At 40.3% G+C, this 25,000-nt stretch overlaps 2 protein-coding genes and 1 long non-coding RNA gene across 3 annotated transcripts in view; 1 reads left to right on the plus strand and 2 right to left on the minus strand.

Annotated features, from left to right (window-relative positions):
* yeats4 (YEATS domain containing 4) overlaps nt 1–328 on the minus strand; it is a 6,946-nt gene extending 6,618 nt beyond the window's left edge. Inside the window, exon 1 of the mRNA XM_083527826.1 lies at nt 101–328. Within this exon, the coding sequence (XP_083383952.1) occupies nt 101–151 (51 nt within the window). The 5' untranslated portion in view covers nt 152–328. The remainder of the gene's footprint in view (nt 1–100) is intronic.
* Nucleotides 1–1,873, plus strand: part of LOC310718804 — a 2,253-nt gene extending 380 nt beyond the window's left edge. Inside the window, exons 1-3 of the long non-coding RNA XR_014531278.1 lie at nt 1–86; nt 1,399–1,470; nt 1,628–1,873. The exon at nt 1–86 is cut by the window's left edge and continues 380 nt beyond it. This is a non-coding gene — a long non-coding RNA (uncharacterized lncRNA). The remainder of the gene's footprint in view (nt 87–1,398; nt 1,471–1,627) is intronic.
* Nucleotides 1,874–12,842: 10,969 nt separating this feature from the next.
* LOC310719376 (sialic acid-binding Ig-like lectin 14) overlaps nt 12,843–25,000 on the minus strand; it is a 15,584-nt gene continuing 3,426 nt past the window's right edge. The window contains exons 2-9 of the mRNA XM_083529026.1: nt 20,671–20,720; nt 20,044–20,409; nt 19,609–19,935; nt 19,269–19,526; nt 15,341–15,628; nt 13,616–13,715; nt 13,448–13,508; nt 12,843–13,359 (exon numbers count right to left, since the gene is read on the minus strand). Of these exons, the coding sequence (XP_083385152.1) occupies nt 13,078–13,359; nt 13,448–13,508; nt 13,616–13,715; nt 15,341–15,628; nt 19,269–19,526; nt 19,609–19,935; nt 20,044–20,409; nt 20,671–20,716 (1,728 nt within the window). The 5' untranslated portion in view covers nt 20,717–20,720 and the 3' untranslated portion in view covers nt 12,843–13,077. The remainder of the gene's footprint in view (nt 13,360–13,447; nt 13,509–13,615; nt 13,716–15,340; nt 15,629–19,268; nt 19,527–19,608; nt 19,936–20,043; nt 20,410–20,670; nt 20,721–25,000) is intronic.

Genomic DNA, 25,000 nt, shown 5'->3' on the forward strand with positions numbered 1-25,000 from the left:
ATCATCCATTAAATCATTCAATGTCACAGTGCAGAGCTACACAGGCTAGCAGGAGGCTAACAGTCAGCTAGCAATGAGAGCTAAAGGTAAAGAATCAGACCTTCACACGGCCTCCAGAATCTGGACCGAATTCAGCCATCCTCTTAAACATAGTACACACACACAGAGAGAAGATTCCGATCCGGTTCCGAGTGCAAACAAAAACAATCTGAATTTACACTAATCCGGATTAAAGTGTGAACTGGCCATCAAACACCCACTCCCACATCCTAACAGCGGCCCGAGCAATGAAGCGGTCCGTAATAACACTACACACACGTGCACGCGCTTTCTTTCAGAATAAAAGTCAAGTTTTGCAACAAAAAAAAATAAAAAATAGTCAGAAGGTTCCTCCACAGTGGCGACGTGGAGCAGGTAGTAGAGCACGTTTTTACAGCTGGAGATAAATACACAGATTAGTTCGTGTAAAGTTTTTCTTGAATAAAGAAAAAGTACTTCTTATTTGAATAATCGTTAGAATACTTTATTACTGAAGTAATCAAAGCAGCAGCACTACTGATAACAGTCTACACTGCTCCCAATTCCATTTCACACTGATTATAAAATACTACTACTGACGTATAAAGCACTTAACGCTCTCACGCCGCAGTATCTGAGTGAACTTCTGTACCAGGATGATCCTCCACACCTACTTAGATCAAAAGGTGCAGGCTGTTTGTTGGTACCTTAAATAATGAAGACTCCAGCAGGGGGCAGATTTTTCTCATTTACATTTACATTTGCAGCATTTAGCAGACGCCCTTATCCAGAGCGACGTACAAAAGTGCTTTGAGTCTCTAGCAATGACTAAATCTACACTGGAACGCCAGATGGCAAAGGTCCACACCTCCTTCACTCAGTAGAAGTGCAGATACTGATGTTTTAAAATATTCTGGTAAAAGTTAAAGTTCTGACTTCATTTTTTCACTCAAGTTAAAGTAAAGAAGTTTGGGCTCTGACATGTTCTTCAGTAAAAACTAGTGATTATTACTACCTGTTTTAGTGTCACGCTGGTAACTGAACCTCACGTCATATTAAATATCAGGGCTGTTCTAAACGTTCCATATATTAATAAAAATGGTAAATATAAATATAATATATATATATATTAATAAAAATGGTAAATATAAATATTATATATATATATATATATATATATATATATATATATATATATATATATATATATATATATTAATACAAAATGAATTTCAGCTGTTGTTCTCTAATAAATGAATCCAGACTGAAGATCCACCATATAGAACACAAGCAGAGAAAAGATGATGATGATCAGGTGATCAGGAATGTCTCTGTTCTCAGTCATGTTTCCATCACTGACTCCCTCTGTCTCATCCACAGTCGAACTCAAAAAGACTCGAGACTGGAACTGCTGCCAAACGAGTTTCAACCAAGAACTACATCCAAATATATGTGAGATTTCAGTTTGAAAAACATTAAACATTAAAAAAAGTGAAGGATTTGACACATATGTTGTGTGTGTTGTGTGTGTGTTGTGTGTGTGTTGTGTGTGTGTTGTGTGTGTTACTCCAAACTCCTAAACCTCACTATATCCCCTGCCATCTGTCAGTGGATCACCAGCTCCCTGACAGGCAGGAAACAACAGGTGAGACTGGGAGGTATTACCTCTGGTATTCGTACAGTCAGCACTGGTGCTCCTCAGGGATGTGTCCTCTCCCCACTACTATTCTCCCCTTTATACAAAAGACTGCACATTAAGTGACCCAACTGTAAAACTCCTGAAATTTGCAGATGACACCACGCTCATCGGACTCATCCAAGATGGCGACAAGTCTGCATACGAGCAGGAGGGGAATGCTGTGCAGTGGCCCATATGTACTGTCTCTGTTTTTTATTTGGATTTCTCCAAATGTCACAGAGATTGTGGGCCTCTACTATCTCCCACAGGTGCTTACAGGAAGCTAAATGAGGTTCTGCGTGATTTCTGTCTGTGTTTTCAGCTGTACAATTTAATATCCATTTTGAGAACCAGGAAGACTCCTTAAGAGCAGCAGTGGTGTCCATTCTAGATTTAGTAGGAATTAATCAGAATGTTATAGGACCCACTCATAGTAACATTTGGATTCAATATAAAAAATCATAATTCCACAGTCCGAAGCTTTTTCAGATCATTACCTCATCGTTTTTAAAATCTGCCTCAGTCATTGCATTAGTACCTCGTACATTCACATCAGCTACAGCACCGAGTTTTATCAATAATCTTCCAGAACTGTCGACATTATTAAAATCTCCGTCTGACCCCACAGAGCTCGACTGGACCACTGAATGTCTAGAATCAACAATCCGTTACACTCTAGATCAGGGGTGTCAAACCCAAATTCACAGAGGGGCCAAAATTAAAAACAGGGACGAAGTCGCGGGCCAAACGAAAAATTGACTGCGATTGTGCATGTTTTCCGTCTCTCCAGATGTGTAGTGTTAAACCTTTTCATATGAAAACAAACTTTAGTTTTGCATAAACATTGAATCTGGAACAACCAAAGTTTAAGGCCCTGTTTACACAAGAACGCTCGCGGGTGAAAACGTAAAAATATTTTATCAGATGTGCCTTTCGTTTAGATGGCGACGGCGTTTATGGGGCTTAAAAACGCAAAAAAGTGAAACCACCCTCCAGAGTGGAAAATTTAAAAAAGCTCCACCGTCGCGTTCCCGTCTAAAGGGTAAAAACACAAAAATCTGCTCACGGTGGCTCTCGTCGCGTACGTGTTTACGTCACAGGCATGCACCAGTACAGGAAAATAACAAACATGTCGGATTATTTCCATACGTCTGTTGTGCCTTTGTAATTTAAGGTTGTTTGGAGCAATAACTCCACCTCCTCGTCTGTCCAGACAGCTTTTGCTGTTCGCTTCGCCATTGTGTTTAGATTTCGCGCTACTGGGGAGAGAAGTTCCAGATTCCAAGATGGCGCCGGTGAGGTCGGCTGCCGTCACGACTGCTCCGGCTACGTTTTCTCTTTTTTTGTTTATTTTATACTTTTATTTAAGTAGTTACACTTCCATCTACACAAGATGGACATCATTAGATATGACAGAGACACTCTTATATCTATTGGTGTACAATGCACTCACCTTTCGCCGTTTTTAAACCCGGACCCATGCTGGCTGAGCGAGATCCTGAGGGTGAACAAAGGACGCGACCCGTACCGGCGTCCGCGAGGGAAACGAGCCGGCGTCAGGAACAGGCTGAGGGCACGCGCACACCGCGCTCCCTTACCTAGTATCCTGTTAGCCAACGTCGAGTCACTGGAGAACAAGCTCGACGACCTCAGGGCAAGGGTCAAGTTCCAGAGAGACATTCGGGACTGCAACCTTCTCTGCTTCACCGAGACATGGCTGAACCCAGCGGTACCGGACCACGCCATCCAGCCGGCCGAGTCCTTCTCGGTTTACCGCATGGACAGAACACTGGAGTCGGGGAAGTCAAGAGGAGGTGGAGTGTGTCTGATGGTGAACAACCACTGGTGCGACAGCGCGAGCATCGTTCCTCTTTCACGCTCCTGCACACCAAATCTGGAGCTACTGACCATCAAATGTCGGCCCTTCTATCTACCTTGGGAATTCAGTTCGGTCATTGTCAGTGCCGTTTATATTCCACCTCAAGCGGACACGGACACTGCAGTATGGGATTTACACGAGACAATAACTCTTCACCAAACACAGCATCGGGACGCTGCGCTCATTGTGGTCGGAGATTTCAACAGTGCCAACCTCAAGCGCGCACTACCGAACTTTCATCAGCACATCACCTGCCCTACCAGGGGCGAAAGAACACTGGACCACTGTTACACGGCATTCAAGAACAGCTACAAGGCACAATCACGTCCACCGTTTGGGAAATCGGACCATGCCGCCATCTTCCTCATGCCTGTTTACAAACAAAGGCTGAAACAGGAAGCTCCGGTTCAGAGGGAGGTCGCGCGCTGGACTGAACAATCGGTGGCCGCTCTGCAGGACGCTTTGGATGACGCAGACTGGGACATGTTCCGGCGCAGCTCTGATGACGTCAACATGTTTACCGAAGCGGTTGTGGGATTCATCGGGAAACTAGCTGATGATACAGTGCAGAAAACCACTATCAGAACGTTTCCCAACCAGAAGCCGTGGGTGGATAAAACCATCCGCGTCGCTCTGAGATCCCGCTCCGCTGCCTACAACACAGGGCTTGCCACCGGGGACATGGATGAATACAAGGCTGCGTCTTACAGTGTTCGCAGAGCGGTGAAGGAAGCAAAGCGGCGCTACGGGAGGAAACTAGAGTCACAGTTTCAACATGGTGGCTCTAGGAACCTGTGGCAGGGACTAAGAACAATAACGGACTATAAAACACCATCTTCTAGAATGGTCAATGCGGACGCTTCTCTGGCAGACGAGCTAAACACCTTTTACGCTTGTTTCGAGGCTGCAGCTAACCACGCTAGCGGCACAACCAGCGTGCACGCCGAGAGAGCCGGAGAGGTAAACACGTTCACCATTTAGGAGCATGACGTGAGGAGACCTCACGTCAGGAGAGTGAATACCAGGAAGGCAGCAGGACCAGATGGCATCACAGGCCGGGTTCTGAAAGCCTGCGCTGACCAGCTAGCACCGGTGTTCACGGAGATATTCAACCTCTCACTGGAACAGTCTGTTGTCCCCTCATGTTTCACCAGTCCACCATTGTTCCTGTCCCTAAGAAACCCCAGCCCGCCTGCCTTAACGACTACCGCCCTGTAGCCTTGACCTCAGTAGTGATGAAGTGCTTCGAGAGACTGGTCAGAGACTTCATCACTGCATCACTACCAGACACACTGGACCCTCTACAGTTTGCGTACCGATAGAATCGCTCTACTGAGGACGCCATTGCTCATCTTCTCCACACCACGATGAGCCACCTGGACCAAAGAAATGGGAATTATGCAAAGATGTTGTTCGTGGACTACAGTTCAGCGTTTAACACCATAATTCCCTCCACACTCACCTCTAAGTTGGAGGTCCTGGGACTCAGCCAGCCGCTGTGTCAATGGATCTCTAACTTCCTGACAGATAGACCACAAGCCGTACGGGTGGGAAAACACACCTCATCCACCCTCACCCTCAGCACTGGCGCCCCCCAGGGTTGTGTTCTGAGCCCCCTGCTTTACTCAATGTACACACATGACTGTGTGGCCACATCCAACTCCACCACCATCATCAAGTTTGCTGACGACACTGTTGTGGTGGGTCTGATCTCCAACAACGACGAGACGGCCTACCTACAGGAGGTTAAAAACCTGGAGAGATGGTGCCAGGAGAACAACCTTCTCCTGAACGTCAGCAAGACTAAGGAGTTGATCGTGGACTTCAGCACAAAGCAGGAGCGGTCATACAAACCTATAAACATCAGCGGGACCCCAGTGGAGAGAGTGGACAGTTTCCGGTAACTTGGTGTTAACATCACACAGGATCTGTCTTGGTTCTGTCACACCAACACCCTGGTGAAGAAGGCCCGGCAGCGTCTGTACCATCTGAGACGCTTAAGGGACTTTAAACTACCCTCTCAGGTGCTTAAGATTTTCTACACTTGCACCATTGAGAGCATCCTGACGGGTAGCATCACTTCCTGGTTCAGGACAGACGAGCCCTCCAGAGGGTTGTGCGTTCAGCTGAACGTACCATCCACACTGAGCTCCCTAACCTGCAGGACATCTATAGCATGCGGTGCTGGACAAGTGCTAGGAAGATAATGAAGGACCTCAGCCATCCCAACAATGGACTCTTTTCTCTGTTGCGTTCAGGAAAACGCTTCCGCTCCCTGAAAGCGAACACAGAGAGAATGAGGAGGAGCTTCTTCCCGCAGGCCATCCGGTGTTTAAACCAGGAAACACCCAGGATCTAAAAACTGGCCCACTCTCTCCACCATCATCACACTTCTCTGTACATATATTCACCTTCGCACCACGTCACTTTAAACATATCTCACCATTCGCACCACGACACTTTAAACTCTGGACTTGCACAGCACAGTGCGCTTTTTATTTTATTCATACCACACCATATTGCACCATATTGCACATGGACACTTTACGGACCTTTACACCACACCATACCGCACACGGACACTTTATGGACAACCCACCACAAATTGCCTATTGTTTACATTTTTATTTTGTTTACATTTTTCACTACACATTGTTTACTGTTTATATGTATATTTGTTTCATACATTATCCTTTTATATATCTTTATACCTTATATTCTTTTATTTTATTTTATTTATTTATTTTATTTCATTTTAATAGTTTTTCTTATACCTTATACTTATTTATCTGCCTCCTTTTCTTTTCCCCCATCCTATTCCCTCATGCCGGACCATCGTATAAAACATTTCACTACATGTCGTACCCTGTATGTATGTGTATGTGATGAATAAAATTTGATTTGATTTGATTAGATTAGATTTTTTGAGAAGTGGGAGGAAGGTTGTATGCAGGTGCGCAGACTTGGTGTTGTTGTGTGGCAGTGCTTCACATTGCCACCTAGCCGCCTGGAGTGCATACTACATCGAATTTCACACATTTTTGTGTCACCATATGCACGCAGATTTCCCCCCCATAACGCTCGTCTAATCGCAGAATAAAAAGTGATAACGCAACGCCACTTTTGCGTTTTCTCTTCAGATCGTTTCCGTGTGAGCGTAGCCTAATATTATAAACACATGAGAAATTAAATTTGAAATAAAACACACATCATTGTTATTCGTTTCTTATTATGTCTCTCTCTCTCTCTCTCTCTCTCTCTCTCTCTCTCTCTATATATATATATATATATATATATCTGTAGCCTTTCAAATTCCTTAATAATGTAAATCTTTTTTTCACAGGCCAACAACACAACCAAAATGAATCATAATTTCCTTCAATTAAAAAAAGCATTCTTTCAACCATTAACAGTCCATGCCTTGGAGTAGAAAAAGTGCATAAAGACAAAATTAATTAAAGCTCAGTTTGCTACACTCTGATTTACTCTGATTGGTTAAAGTCAGACACCTGCATCTCTTCTTAGATACAAGTGCATCAATGTCTGGGGTTTAGGCTGTGAGCTGAGGAAATCCTCAGGTTTCAGTGAAGTGTTCATCAGTGAGTGATGTTTTGTTCATCTTCATCAAAGAGAACAGTTGCTTACATAGATCCAATGAGCCATCCAACCTGCCTGCAGTGGACCACTGGTTCCGGGAGAGTGTCAGGACATGGGAGGATGCACACACCCAACTACGCAGGGCTTTAAGGGAGACTCGGCGACACACAGATGCAAGGAGATTGGGGGCCCCATCTTACAGGCCCGGGGACCCGCTGTCCACCAGAGACCTCCGACTGCGGCTCTTCTGCAAGAAACTGAGCCCCTGTTACATCAGGCTTTTCAGGATCGAACGGCAGGTAAACGAGGCGGCATATCGGCTGGAACTCCCCCCGCAGTATCGGATTCACCCCACCTTCCAAGTGTCACTCCTCAAGCCGTATACCCCTTTGACTGCTCAATGCCCCGATGAGGCAGTGTTAGGCTGATGAACACTGCTGGACTACCCAAGCTACCCTAACTACATGTAGAGTTTGGTTTCATAGTTATGGGACTCTGTTTAGCTTTTTGAGCTTTTGCCAGTTCATTGCAATCACCAGGATTTACTATCCCGGAGCTTTGCTTTTGTTTACTGTTTTCTGCTTTTGCCCTGTGTTGCTTCATTAAAACTCGTTTACTGCATTTCGGTTTCCGGCACGTTCTTCCACCTGACAGACACACAGACAGAAGCACAGTCACAGAATTCTCCCAGATCCTGATAACACACAACATATAAAACACAACACACAACATGTAAAACACAACACACAACATGTAAAACACAACACACAACATATAAAACACAACACACAACATGTAAAACACAACACACAACATGTAAAACACAACACACAACATATAAAACACAACACACAACATGTAAAACACAACACACAACATATAAAACACAACACACAACATGTAAAACACAACACACACATCATATAAAACACAACACACAACATGTAAAACACAACACACAACATATAAAACACAACACGCATCATATAAAACACAACACACAACATGTAAAACACAACACACATCATATAAAACACAACACACAACATATAAAACACAACACACAACATGTAAAACACAACACACATCATATAAAACACAACACACAACATATAAAACACAACACGCATCATATAGAACACAACACACAACATGTAAAACACAACACGCATCATGTAAAACACAACACACAACATGTAAAACACAACACACAACATATAAAACACAACACACAACATGTAAAACACAACACACAACATGTAAAACACAACACACAACATATAAAACACAACACACAACATGTAAAACACAACACACAACATATAAAACACAACACACAACATGTAAAACACAACACACACATCATATAAAACACAACACACAACATGTAAAACACAACACACAACATATAAAACACAACACGCATCATATAAAACACAACACACAACATGTAAAACACAACACACAACATGTAAAACACAACACACATCATATAAAACACAACACACAACATGTAAAACACAACACACATCATATAAAACACAACACACAACATATAAAACACAACACGCATCATATAGAACACAACACACAACATGTAAAACACAACACGCATCATATAGAACACAACACACAACATGTAAAACACAACACACAACATGTAAAACACAACACACAACATATAAAACACAACACGCATCATATAGAACACAACACACAACATGTAAAACACAACACACATCATATAAAACACAACACACAACATATAAAACACAACACACAACATGTAAAACACAACACACAACATATAAAACACAACACACAACATATAAAACACAACACACAACATGTAAAACACAACACACAACATATAAAACACAACACGCATCATATAAAACACAACACACAACATGTAAAACACAACACACATCATATAAAACACAACACACAACATGTAAAACACAACACACAACATATAAAACACAACACACAACATGTAAAACACAACACACAACATATAAAACACAACACACAACATATAAAACACAACACACAACATGTAAAACACAACACACAACATATAAAACACAACACACAACATATAAAACACAACACACAACATGTAAAACACAACACACAACATATAAAACACAACACGCATCATATAAAACACAACATGTAAAACACAGCACACAACATATAAAACACAACACACAACATGTAAAACACAACACACAACATATAAAACACAACACGCATCATATAAAACACAACATGTAAAACACAGCACACAACATATAAAACACAACACACAACATGTAAAACACAACACACATCATATAAAACACAACACACAACATGTAAAACACAACACACAACATATAAAACACAACACACAACATGTAAAACACAACACACAACATATAAAACACAACACACAACATATAAAACACAACACACAACATGTAAAACACAACACACAACATATAAAACACAACACACAACATATAAAACACAACACACAACATATAAAACACAACACACAACATGTAAAACACAACACACATCATATAAAACACAACACACAACATGTAAAACACAACACACAACATATAAAACACAACACACAACATGTAAAACACAACACACAACATGTAAAACACAACACACAACATATAAAACACAACACACAACATGTAAAACACAACACACAACATATAAAACACAACACACAACATATAAAACACAACACACAACATGTAAAACACAACACACAACATATAAAACACAACACACAACATATAAAACACAACACACAACATGTAAAACACAACACACAACATATAAAACACAACACGCATCATATAAAACACAACATGTAAAACACAGCACACAACATATAAAACACAACACACAACATGTAAAACACAACACACAACATATAAAACACAACACACAACATGTAAAACACAACACACAACATATAAAACACAACACACAACATATAAAACACAACACACAACATGTAAAACACAACACACAACATATAAAACACAACACGCATCATATAAAACACAACATGTAAAACACAGCACACAACATATAAAACACAACACACAACATGTAAAACACAACACACATCATATAAAACACAACACACAACATGTAAAACACAACACACAACATGTAAAACACAACACGCATCATATAAAACACAGCACACAACATGTAAAACACAACACACATCATATAAAACACAACACACAACATGTAAAACACAACACGCATCATATAAAACACAGCACACAACATGTAAAACACAACACACATCATATAAAACACAACACACAACATGTAAAACACAACACACAACATATAAAACACAACACACAACATGTAAAACACAACACACAACATATAAAACACAACACACAACATGTAAAACACAACACACAACATATAAAACACAACACACAACATATAAAACACAACACACAACATGTAAAACACAACACACAACATATAAAACACAACACACAACATATAAAACACAACACGCATCATATAAAACACAACACACAACATGTAAAACACAACACACATCATATAAAACACAACACACAACATGTAAAACACAACACACAACATATAAAACACAACACACAACATGTAAAACACAACACACAACATATAAAACACAACACACAACATATAAAACACAACACACAACATGTAAAACACAACACACAACATATAAAACACAACACACAACATGTAAAACACAACACACAACATGTAAAACACAACACACAACATATAAAACACAACACGCATCATATAAAACACAACATGTAAAACACAGCACACAACATATAAAACACAACACACAACATGTAAAACACAACACACAACATATAAAACACAACACGCATCATATAAAACACAACATGTAAAACACAGCACACAACATATAAAACACAACACACAACATGTAAAACACAACACACATCATATAAAACACAACACGCATCATATAAAACACAACACACAACATATAAAACACAACACACAACATGTAAAACACAACACACAACATATAAAACACAACACACAACATATAAAACACAACACACAACATGTAAAACACAACACACAACATATAAAACACAACACACAACATATAAAACACAACACGCATCATATAAAACACAACACACAACATGTAAAACACAACACACATCATATAAAACACAACACACAACATGTAAAACACAACACACAACATATAAAACACAACACACAACATATAAAACACAACACACAACATATAAAACACAACACACAACATATAAAACACAACACACAACATGTAAAACACAACACACAACATATAAAACACAACACACAACATGTAAAACACAACACACAACATGTAAAACACAACACACAACATATAAAACACAACACGCATCATATAAAACACAACATGTAAAACACAGCACACAACATATAAAACACAACACACAACATGTAAAACACAACACACAACATATAAAACACAACACGCATCATATAAAACACAACATGTAAAACACAGCACACAACATATAAAACACAACACACAACATGTAAAACACAACACACATCATATAAAACACAACACGCATCATATAAAACACAACACACAACATATAAAACACAACACACAACATGTAAAACACAACACACATCATATAAAACACAACACACAACATGTAAAACACAACACACAACATGTAAAACACAACACACATCATATAAAACACAACACACAACATGTAAAACACAACACACATCATATAAAACACAACACACAACATGTAAAACACAACACACAACATGTAAAACACAACACACATCATATAAAACACAACACACAACATGTAAAACACAACACACATCATATAAAACACAACACACAACATATAAAACACAACACACAACATGTAAAACACAACACACAACATGTAAAACACAACACACAACATATAAAACACAACACACAACATGTAAAACACAACACACAACATATAAAACACAACACACAACATGTAAAACACAACACACAACATATAAAACACAACACACAACATGTAAAACACAACACACAACATATAAAACACAACACACAACATGTAAAACACAACACACAACATATAAAACACAACACACAACATATAAAACACAACACACAACATGTAAAACACAACACACAACATATAAAACACAACACACAACATGTAAAACACAACACACAACATGTAAAACACAACACACAACATGTAAAACACAACACACAACATGTAAAACACAACACACAACATATAAAACACAACACACAACATGTAAAACACAACACACAACATGTAAAACACAACACACAACATGTAAAACACAACATATAAAGCACAACACAATATATTTATATTGTATTGTATACTTTTGTACGTCGCTCTGGACACGGACGTCTGCTAAATACCACAAATGTAAACGTAAATGTAAATATAAAACACAACATGTAAAACACAGTGTGTGTGTGTGTGTGTGTGTGTGTGTGTGTGTGTGTGTGTGTGTGTGTGTGTGTGTGTGTGTGTGTGTAAAGGAGGAGTAAAATGAGACATTACACACTGCTAATCGGATATATTTATTTCTCAAACAAAATTTTAGACATGAATCAAAGAGGAATCAGGAAAATGATGAAATGCCAATAAACACATATTAGAAAAAATATATTTATATCAAAAACACAATAAAAATCAGAAACTTATGATATAATCAGAAGCACATAAAACAAACCAGATGTGTGCATGATGATTTGCTGTTTTTCTGATGTTTTTGTCATGTCACCAAATAAATGTGATTTTTTTCAAATCTTTTGCCGTTTCTGGGGTTTAACTTGTGCGTAAACGGCATGATCTCCATCAGAGTGTTTGATCTGCTCTGTTTCTTTAGCCATCGTTTCTGAATCTCCTCCCTGATTGTGGAGCTGGGAGTCGTGGTGGACGGTGGCGTAATCAGTGTGAGATGAAAGACCCCTGATTTCATTTCCTGCTCGGTTTTGAAACATGATGGTGGAGTAATGGAGTGACTCTGATGAAACCTGTTTGTTCTCATACACACACTCTCCATCTGCTTCCTGTCCAAAAGCCTGTGGAGATAAACAGGTGAGAAAACTCAGTATTTTAAATTTAAATGTTCTCTAAATCTCCAATCTGTATGTGACAGTTCACACTAACCCGATCATCTGCACCGAGTCCTGCCGTGTTTCCTCGTGCACACTGCAACACATTCAGTCTCCTGAGGGAAAATTACTTTTCACTTCATTATCTTCATTTATTTCAATCCAACTGTAATAAACTTTATTCTAATATTTATATGTTAATATCAGTCAAAATTAAACACACCTTCTATACAGGAACAGAGCCCACAGCATCATCATCATCATCATCATCATCACTGACACTCCAACAGCAGCACCAATCAGCACTGAGACAATATCTACACCTGAACACACACACACACACATGCACACACAAACATGCACACACGCGCACACACACACACACACACGGGTGCGCACACAAGCACACACACACACACACACACACACACACACACACACACACACACACACACACACACACACTCTGTCCACATAAAAATGTTACAAAATAAAAATAAAGTGCTTTATATCTAAATAATTGAACGTTGAACATGAACATTGCACTAGAAAATGAATTCTTCTACAGACAGAACATCTGGATGCTGCCTGGCAAATTCAATCGCACCAACTCCCAGATATTTCCAAAATGTCTCCTGTTCCAGAAGCGGTGAAAATACACGTTTACACCAATGGGACTGAAGTTCTATAACATGTTACCTTTACCCACAATCTGATCACCATCCCTGCTGCTACTCTTCAACTTCTCCTTCATCATGAAATAGATGGAATCATCAGTGAGAGCGGTAATAGTGTGGCTAGAGAGAGCAGAAACCTCTCTGCTCTCCCCACACCCTTACAGACACTGCGGTCTACACCAGCCCCAACACCACCATGCTGCTCTTCACCATGTTAACAGAGGTGTTCACTACTCACATTTTAATGAAAGACTCTTATGAAGAAGGAAGTGTGTGAAGGAAGTTTCTAGTGCATCAGCAGCACTTAAAGTGAGAATCCAGGATGCCGAGCATAAATACATGTGGCAAGGCATCTAGATTTTCACTCTCCAAACATTCCCTTAACCAGCCTGCTACGACTCACAGTGGCTCCCCATCAGCCTGCTTCCTCTCAGAACAGATTTGTGGAGGACACATTCTCCTCAGCCCTTCACTCTGCACAGACTCACCTAAAAAAATCACAACCCCCATGTGAGAGAGTTATTTATTTATTTCAGCTCTGTGTTTACACTCATTCCATCAGTTTGGTCTTCAGAGTTGGTATCGACTCTGCTCTCCACAACTGGACTCTGGACTTTCTGACCAACAGCATCGCAACAGCACATCTTTCACCATCATCCTAAACACCCTACGCAACACTGTGTATTAAGAAGTGCCATTATAATCTTCTCCTCTGCCCCCTTTTTTCTCCAACTGTTTACTCGTGCACAAATCCAACTCCACCATCACGTTTGGTAATGATAATATGTTGGTTGGTCAGAGATAATGACAAAACAGCTTACAGTGAAGAGGATCATCATCTGGTGTCCCATCTTCATTAATACGACTTAGATAGAGCTTTTCTACTGCACGCCTCATGCTGCTGCTTCTACCTCAACTTACTGCCCCATCATTTTGATTGATTTCACTTACCGTAATCTCCATTTGCATTGCTGGAATACATCATAATATTCACCTCTACCTGTACATTGTATTTGTAAAGCCTGCAGCAAAATATCATTTATTTCCTTGAATTTATCTGCACTACTGTTTGGATGCTAACTGCACGTCATTGTTTATTTAATTACTCTAATTATTTCATTATTATAATTCATTATTTAATTACAGAGACAAGAAAGTGCAGCTGGCATGTTATTTTGTTGCTTTATTTTTGAATGAATGGAAGTGAATGAAACAGAACTGCAGATGAGTGGGAAAAATGAAGGTTTAAATGAGGTCTTGGTGGTTCAAACCTTTTTCAGAGTGATGAGAAACTTTCTTAATATAGAAGAGCTGTGTGTGAATGCCCAGGGTGTTGGAGGCAACACACTGCACCGTGAGGTCATCCACAAATGACTGATGGATGAAGATGAAGCTTCTTGAGGGCATGTTGTTCACAGATTGTTCCCTGGTGGTTGAAGAATTTTGACCAGAGAGATGCCATTCCAGTTTAGGTGTTGGATTTCCATGAACATCACAGGAGCACACGATCAAATCCTGAGTGCTGTTACAGCTGGAGGAGGAAGAGATCTGAGGAGCATCTGAGAAAGAGAGAGTGTTGGGCAGGGTGTTTAATTCCTCTAATTTTGTTTTCTCTGCCTCCTTGTTAAAAGACGCTGTATGTACTGGGAGCAACCAACAAACCCTGACCAACTATCCAGTGTATAACCTGCAGCACTAGAGGGAAGAAGACCTTGTACTGCTGTGATGTAAAGCGCCACTGCCTTTCCCCTTCTCTATAGTTCCTGTACCTTAAAAAAGTACATCCTGGTGCTCTCAATAACTTCAGGCCTGTACGTCAAATGTAACAAAAGCCCTTAAGAGACAGAGTCTGCAGCAAGCTCTTGGTACATGACTGCCTGGATTTACTGAAGTTTGCATGCCAAGCTGCCATCAGAGTGTAAGTAAACAAAACGTCACCAGACCAACCCACCGTTTTAACCACACACTAGACTTAATAATATCCCACGGAGCAGACGTCACTGATATAAATATTTTACCTCAGAATGATGACATCACAGACCATTATCTCCTACTGTACACACTACCGGTAGAGCAGATTAACCGTGTTTCACCACGGTATCGACTTGGTAGGACTATTATTCCAACCACTAAGGACAGATTCATAAATAACCTGCCTGATTTATCTCAGTTTCACATTAAACCCATAAATGCTGATCATCTTGATGAGATGGCGAACAACATAGACCTTATCCTCACTAGCACTTTAGACACTGTTGCCCCCATCCGGTTAAAAAAGGTTCGAGAACAAGCACCTGCACCTTGGTATAATAGTCATACGCATGCCCTAAAGAGAACAACACGTAATCTGGAGAGAAAATGGAGGAAAACTAAATTGGAGGTATTTAGAATTGCGTATAAAGACAGTATGCTTAGCTACAGACAGGCGCTAAAAGCTGCTAGAGCTAAACACCTGAGCAAACTCATAGAAAATAACAAAAACAATCCCAGGTTCCTTTTCAGTACAGTCGCTAAATTAACAACAAATCAGGGATCTGAAAAATGTGTTCCATCACAGTTTAGTAGTGAAGACTTTATGAATTTCTTCACTGAAAAAATAGATAACATTCGAAAAACAATTGTGGCAGTTCAACCTCTGACAGCATCTCCTGACACAATCGTACTTACAACCCCACAACTACACTGTTTTACATGTATAGGACAGGAAGAGCTGTATGATGCTATTATGAAAGCTAAATCAACAACATGTCAGTTAGATCCAATTCCCACTAAACTACTGAAGGAAGTGTTATATACAGCTGGTGAGCCTCTTTTAAATATTATTAACTCCTCACTATCGTTAGGTCATGTCCCTAAATCCCTCAAGTTAGCAGTTATTAAGCCCCTCATTAAAAAACCTAATCTGGATCCAAACACGCTATCGAATTACAGACCAATTTCAAATCTCCCATTTATGTCTAAGATTTTAGAAAAGATTGTCGCTGCCCAGTTATGTAACCACTTGCAGGAGAACAATATCTTTGAAGAGTTTCAGTCAGGTTTTAGGCCCCATCATAGCACAGAAACTGCTCTAGTTAAAATCACTAACGACCTGTTTTTAGCTTCAGACCAAGGCTACATCTCCCTATTAGTTTTACTAGATCTTAGTGCTGCGTTCGACACTATAGATCATGATCTTCTCCTCGATCGCTTACAGAATTACATCGGTATTCAGGGACAGGCATTAAGCTGGTTTAAATCCTACCTGTCCAATCGTTACCATTTCGTAGATTTAAATGGAGAGCTATCCAGGATAATGCTAGTAAATTATGGCGTGCCACAAGGGTCAGTTCTGGGACCCCTGCTTTTTACAATATACATGCTTCCATTAGGAAATATTATTAGAAGGCATGGAATTAGCTTCCATTGTTATGCTGATGATACCCAGCTATATATTTCATCCAAACCAGGCGATACAGCTCAATTAGCTCGCATAACTGAGTGTGTTGAAGAAATAAGAGATTGGATGACCCATAACTTTCTGCTATTAAATCCTGATAAAACGGAGATTTTGCTCATCGGCCCAAAAAATAGTACACAGAAGCTCCAGCATCTCAGCCTGCATTTAGACGGTTGTTCTGTAACTACTAGTTCAACGGTAAAAGACCTGGGAGTTATTTTAGACAGCAACTTATCTTTTAAAAATCACATCAATCAAGTTACAAAAACAGCCTTCTTTCACCTTAGAAATATTTCTAAGCTAAGAAATATGTTATCTATATCTGATGCAGAGAAGCTCGTCCATGCGTTTATGACCTCTAGAATAGACTACTGTAATGCATTACTAGGTGGATGTCCTGCATCATTAATAAACAAGCTTCAGTTAGTTCAGAATGCCGCAGCAAGAGTTCTTACTAGGTCAAGAAAATACGATCATATAACCCCAATCTTATCGTCCCTACATTGGCTTCCTATTAAGTTTCGAATAGACTACAAACTACTGCTACTCACTTATAAAGCACTAAATGGTTTGGCTCCCATGTATCTATCCAGTCTCTTAACACGCTACAATCCGTCACGCTCCCTGAGATCTCAAAACTCTGGGCTTCTAGTAGTTCCTAGAATAGCAAAGTCCACTAAAGGCGGTAGAGCATTTTCACATTTAGCTCCTAAACTCTGGAATAGTCTTCCTGACAGTGTTCGGGGTTCAGATACACTCTCCCAGTTTAAGTGTAGATTAAAAACATATCTTTTTAGCAAAGCCTACACATAACACACATCACGCACATCACATCACAACCTTGTGCTCCAGAACATCTGATCACATGCACATTATCAACTTGTGCTGTTAATATCATGAACAGCAGCTACGCTAATTCCTCTCCACTGCTTCTCTTTCTCTCCCCATCCCGAGGCTTCCTGAGGTTTGGCCAGCTCCAGTCACGTCCCACCTCGTGAAGATTATGGACCTATGGATGATCATGGAGAAGTAGATGCCGAGTGTTTAAAGGCCCTGGCATGGAGAAGCTGATGCTGGATCTATGATGATCACAAATTGTTCTGTATTGTTGAAAGATTTATGACCAAACTTTTGATGTCACCCATATGAGGATGGGTTCCCCTTTGAGTCTGGTTCCTCTCAAGGTTTCTTCCTCATATCATCTAAGGGAGTTTTTCCTTGCCACTGTCGCCACGGCTGCTCATCAGGGACAAACGCACACCATTCACCTTCACTGTTGTTTTCTGTAAAGCTGCTTTGAGACAATGTCTGTTGTGAAAAGCGCTATACAAATAAACTTGACTTGACTTGACTTGACTAAGTGCTTTACAGAGCAGACACTGCAGACCATAAACAGACCTGGAAAGTCCACAAAGTACTGTGAGAATCAAGTTCTTTAAAATTGATCACATGCTCTTAATGCAGTAATACAGTAGACTCCATGTGGTAAAAATGCTCAGAAACCTCCAGAATCTCGGGGTGATCAGACAGAGAAGAAAAGTGAAAAGAAAAAGAATTCAGGTCACAGTTTCTTCTTTTAAAAGTTATTTGATCTGCTTTATAAATGCTCTATTCCTTTATTTTGCCATTTCCTCCCACCTGGTTATTTGTTTCAGAACCAGAACAGGAACCTTTGAATTGGCAAAATTCTTACATTATTTTTACAATAAATAATCTTACATTATATAGTGAACATAATTAAAAACATGGGCAGTACTCACACAGAACATCCAGGTGGATAGAAGAGTTGTGATCTCCATGCTGGTTCTGAGCTCTACAGTAGTATAAAGCACTGTGTGGAGAATCAGTGGTGTTGATGGTGAGATGGTTTCCGGTTCCTATCTGCTCTCCGTTCTCTCTGTACCAGGTGTAGTTCAGCACTGCAGGGTTTCCATCACTGCTGCAACTCAGAGACACTGAACTCCCCAAAAGCACTGAAGCAGATGGAGATGCTGATACTGAGGTGTTTCTAGGACCATCTGAAGGAGAAAGATCAGGATTTAGGAGCCTCCATGAGTTATTAAACATGAGATGAATATGAAGTGAATAATCAGCACTTACACAGAACATGTAGAGTAAAAGAGCTCTGTTTTGATTTGTTGAAGTTCTGGAGCTGGTAGGTGACAGTACAGGTGAAATCACGTCCATGATGAAGGTGAGTAGCTTTGAAGTTCAGCTGAGAGGAGCTGAAGCTGCTGCTGTGGTTCTGCTCCTGTCTTCCCTCCTCAGGCAGGAAGTTCCATGTGAAAGTGGAAGGATTTAGGAGACATGGAGGAGATGGAGCTGAGCACATGAGCCTCACTAAAGTTCCCTCCAGCACCTGCTTTTGGTCCTCCAGCTTCTCCTGATCCTCCTTATACAGTGTTATTGATGGACTGATTGGAGAGGCTGAGAAACACACAGTATCACATTACAGATGAGTTTGAAATGTGTTCCAGATCATCATGAGTGTAATTACAGTTACACTGTACACACACACACTGCTGCAGCTCTCACCTCCAACTCTCACTGACACTGATGAAGATGTGTACGTGTTTCTCAGTGGTCCTGCAGCTTCTAATCTAAAGTAATAAACTCCACTGTCTTTCCTTCTAATGTTATAGAAGATGGTGGTGCAGTTCTTCATGAGGAGATCTCCTGTTATTTTCCCTTTAATCGTGTTCTCTGTAGGTTCTCCAGAGTTAAAGACTTTATAATAGTTATGATTAGTGCCGTCTTTTAACCAGATTCCTGCAGGATTTCCCTGAAGATCTTCATCATACTGCTCCTCAATCTCAAAACTGCAGGGTACGAGAACACAGAGTCCTCCCAGACCTTCTACACTCTCTGGTAGACTGATGGAGAATTCTCTACACAAAACAACTGCAGACACACACACACACACACACACACACACACATACACGCACACATACACGCACACATACACGCACACACACACACACACGCACACACATACACACACGCACACATACACGCACACACATACACACACACACACGCACAAAATGATATAGACACAAACTATAATAAATCATTACCACAGGGACACAAACTAATCACACTGAATGATTTTGCTGAAGTATAAACAGTTTCATCAACGGAGAAAAATCAATATACAAACCGTGAAACAGGCAGTAAACGAGGATGAGTTTTCCTGCTGCAGTCATTTCTCTGTTCAGGAAAAAAGACACATATGGACTGAATGGCGAAGTTTAATGTAAATATTATCATATATCAGTAAAGCAATTTACAAACAGTGTTTCAGAAGGAGCTGTTGGCCATGGAGGGATTTCAGGAGTCGCACACTGAAGCCGAATGTTTATAACAGTGGAGTTCTGTGTGGAATTTAATCCTATGATCTCAAAATTAAAAGAATTTCCATGATATAAAAACTGCTTGATTATTCAGGTCTGCTTTTGCTTCACTCTTGACTCAGGGACATTAATTAGACTGTAAGTGAAACTATAACTGTTATCATCTCTCCTGATATCAGCAGCAGCTTATTATCCTCCTCATGAAGCCTGGAGGGTAGAAAGATGCACAGCAGCTACAGTCTGCATTAAATCTCCATCACTGCACACTGAGGATGAGGATGAGGTTCCCCTCAGGTTTTCTTTCTCATAACATCTCAGGGAGTTTTTCCTTCACCACAGTCTCCACTGGATCATTAGGGATAGAATTATAAAGAACAAACTTATATATATGATTCTTTTATAACTGTATAATCTGTGTGAAGCTGCTTTGAGACAAAGTCCATTATTAAAACACTACAAATAAAATGTTTTGACTTGAAAGTCACTGGCAGTTCACTTCTGCTCACCATGTGCCAGGTCCAAACGACTACGATGAACCATGAACTAAATAAAAAGCATGTAGTTCCACTACTCCTGCGGCCCCTGAGTGTGTGTTCACGTAAAGATTTCAGAGCAGTGTGAGAAGTCGAGAATGAGAAGAGGGAGAAATGAGAAACCATTTGGAAGATGCAACAGTAAAGTCAGTGATGTGAAGCGGAATCTAATGCAGCAGTTGAGGCTGAACTGGGAGTTGAACTGTGTGGAAAACGTAATGAGTAAACGTGGAAGTCGTGTGCTCAGAGGAAGTTTCTAAAAGAGAGATTGCGAATACCATCCGCCCGAAAAGGTGAAGAAGAAAAAAAATGAACGTGTCACTTTTACAGCACGGGGAAACTCCCAGTGATGTTAGGAAGCTGGGATCAGAGCTCAGGGTCTCAGCCCCTGGTGTACAGAAGCGTAAGGGTCTTGCTCAAGGGCCTTAAGAGTGGCAGCTTGGAGATACTGGGACTCAAACACCCGACCTTCTGATCAGTAAACCAGAACCTCAATTACCGAGTTCCCACTTCCCCAATCTGCTAAATACCATAACAGATTTATTCAGTGTTACAGACATGAGGATGGAAAGTACATCCTGCTTCAATGCTCTGTTTTTAATTTATCAGTGTCGAAATAATGAACTTCTATAAACCTAGAAATTACCTCAGGTGACATAAAAACACGAGATTTTAACAGGAAATTATTCATCTGCATTCAGTAATAAATATTTATAAACCTGGTGAAAAAATAAATGTAAACCTTTACACAATCGGCAGATAAACTGCACAAGGCTCCATGATCTTCAGGAAGTGGAGCTTTATAGAGCAGATCTGTCGTCAGTTTGTTCTGGAGCACTTCTGATACACAGCAATTAAAATTCAACTGCATTCATGCTCATGTTTAGATTTTATAGATATAGAAATATCTGTCAGATACCATTTATATTACAAATAATTTAATGCACACAGACTGAAGTAGTTTGTCTTTGGTTCTTGTGATGATTTTGTCTCACATTTAACAAAAACCCACCAATTCACATCTCAAAAATGAGAAAACTTCATAAGACCAATAAAAAACCATTTTGAGTGAATTGTTGGTCTTCTGGAGAGTCTGTTTATTTACTGTATCTGTACTCAATACTTGGTTGAGGCACCTTTTGTTTTAATTACTGCCTCAATTGGGCACGGAGGAGATCAGACTGTGGCACGGAGGAGATCAGACTGTGGCACGGAGGTGATCAGACTGTGGCACGGAGGTGATCAGACTGTGGCACGGAGGAGATCAGACTGTGGCACGGAGGTGATCAGACTGTGGCACGGAGGAGATCAGACTGTGGCACGGAGGTGATCAGACTGTGGCACGGAGGAGATCAGACTGTGGCACGGAGGTGATCAGACTGTGGCACGGAGGAGATCAGACTGTGGCACGGAGGTGATCAGACTGTGGCACGGAGGTGATCAGACTGTGGCACGGAGGAGATCAGACTGTGGCACGGAGGTGATCAGACTGTGGCACGGAGGAGATCAGACTGTGGCACGGAGGTGATCAGACTGTGGCACGGAGGTGATCAGACTGTGGCACGGAGGAGATCAGACTGTGGCATTTTTTAGTCTCTTGTTTCTCATGTTCCTCATAACAATATGCCAGAGATTCTTTATATCACGTGTGAAACTCAGGCCTGTGAGCCAAATCCGACCCGACGTACAATTATATCCGGCCCGCGAGATGATTTTATAAAGATCTATTATTATTGTTATTAATGTTCCGGCCATATGAAGCGCTGATAAACACAAACTACAGATCCCATAATGCATCGCTTCAGCTGCCTTACCGAACACTAGACTACCTGAGAACATTCCAGCGTCAATCAAGTGGAGCTTCTGTTGATGTATTTAACCCTATTGTACAGTTATTGTGAAACAGCGCCTCACAGTGGTGAAGAGAAAAGTTGACTCTGAGTAGATGTTTACTGACACTGGCGGTAAACACGTGTGTGTTATTAGTGGAGTGAATGTGACTGTAATTAAGGATCTGAATCTAAGACGGAACTACGAGACAAAACATCAGGAGAAGCTGAAGAACCTGAATGCAGAGCAGAAGATACAGAAAGTAGAAGAGTTAAAGAAGAATCTCACATTTTAGCAGATGTTTTTCACCAGAGAACAATCCCAAAGTGAAGCTGGTGTGAAAACAGAGGAGAAATCAGAGTCTCATCAGCAGGTTATTTACTGAGGGAGAGTTTCTGAAGAGCTGCATGATGAAGCTGTGAGACGTCTGGTGTTCCACAGGAGAGATTTTTCTGGAGAGCTGTTTATTTATTCTAGAATAATATTCCTGTCTGTATTTATTCATATTTATGTTCAAAAAACATTGTTTTAGTGTGTTCAATAAATATTTATCCTGTTCGGCCCGTGACCTGAAGTGTGCTGTGAGTTGATTAGATGATTAGCATGTCTCCATATTCTCATTTACTGAGATGTGAATTTGTGGAAGTCAAAATCTTCACAATTAAAAGAACCAAAGACGTAAAATGACTTCAGTCTGTGTGTGTTTCATTTATTTAATACGAGTTTCACAATTTGAGTTGAATCACTGAAATAAATGAACTTTTCCATGACACATTTATGCATATAGAATACATGATTATATATGGTGTGTGTGTGTGTGTGTGTGTGTGTGTGTGTGTGTGTGTGTGTGTTTAAATGAAATAATGAAATAAATGTTATGTAAACTGGGATTTCAGCTTGTGTGAGTCATAAGATTTAATAACTAATGACTTACTTGGTATAACGACTTCACATTTCCTTAATTCTATTAAATACATTTATTATTTATTTATTTTCTAACATTTATTGTTGGATTATTGCACTGCCACATATGTTGCACATTTCATTATGAACATGTATGTAATGATTTAATGAAATAATCCATGGACACGATGTGCTGATGGACTCGGTTCCGTCCTGCTCTCGCAATATTATCACCAACATTCAGGAGAATTCTGACCTCGACCCTGAACAGTGTGAAAAACAGATGGAGGTAAATATAAACGGGGGAAGAGACGGAGGAAGAGAGCTGCTGAGGATTATTGGGACACTTTTAACACTCCTTTTTCATGCCCTTTGGAGTTTTGCTCAGAAGGACACCGACAGCAAACTTCATCTCAGCAGGGTTTGGACCTGATCACTCGGACCGTGGGACTGTGTGTATATAAATACTTCTTAAAGAGATTTAAACTAAGAAGACTGAGTTGAAGTGGATGTAGATATTTGGTATTTGGGGTTGTTTGATATTTGTATATGTATAAATCATGGTGCGTTTGCTGAAGTTATTTCTTGTCCCTTTTCTATTCTGTATTTAAGGCAGGAACAGAAATGGCGCAGGACTTCTTCCAGCAGTCTTTAATAAACTCCAGAAGGCAGTGGGTGATTGTTTCCTGTGGAGCGATGCTAAGTGGGAAAATTAAATAAGGAAGGTCTTGGAGATTAGTACACCTACTCTTTCTAGGTCACATCCCTTTACCCCGGCTACCCCCAAACTCCCTCTATACACTGTCTCAGCTCCCAACCTGCAGAATTCCCGGTCTCTTTTCCAAACTCCACTAGCTTGAGCAATACTTAC

Source organism: Silurus aristotelis, assembly GCF_946808225.1.
Source record: "Silurus aristotelis genome assembly, chromosome: 24".
NCBI lineage: Eukaryota > Metazoa > Chordata > Actinopteri > Siluriformes > Siluridae > Silurus > Silurus aristotelis.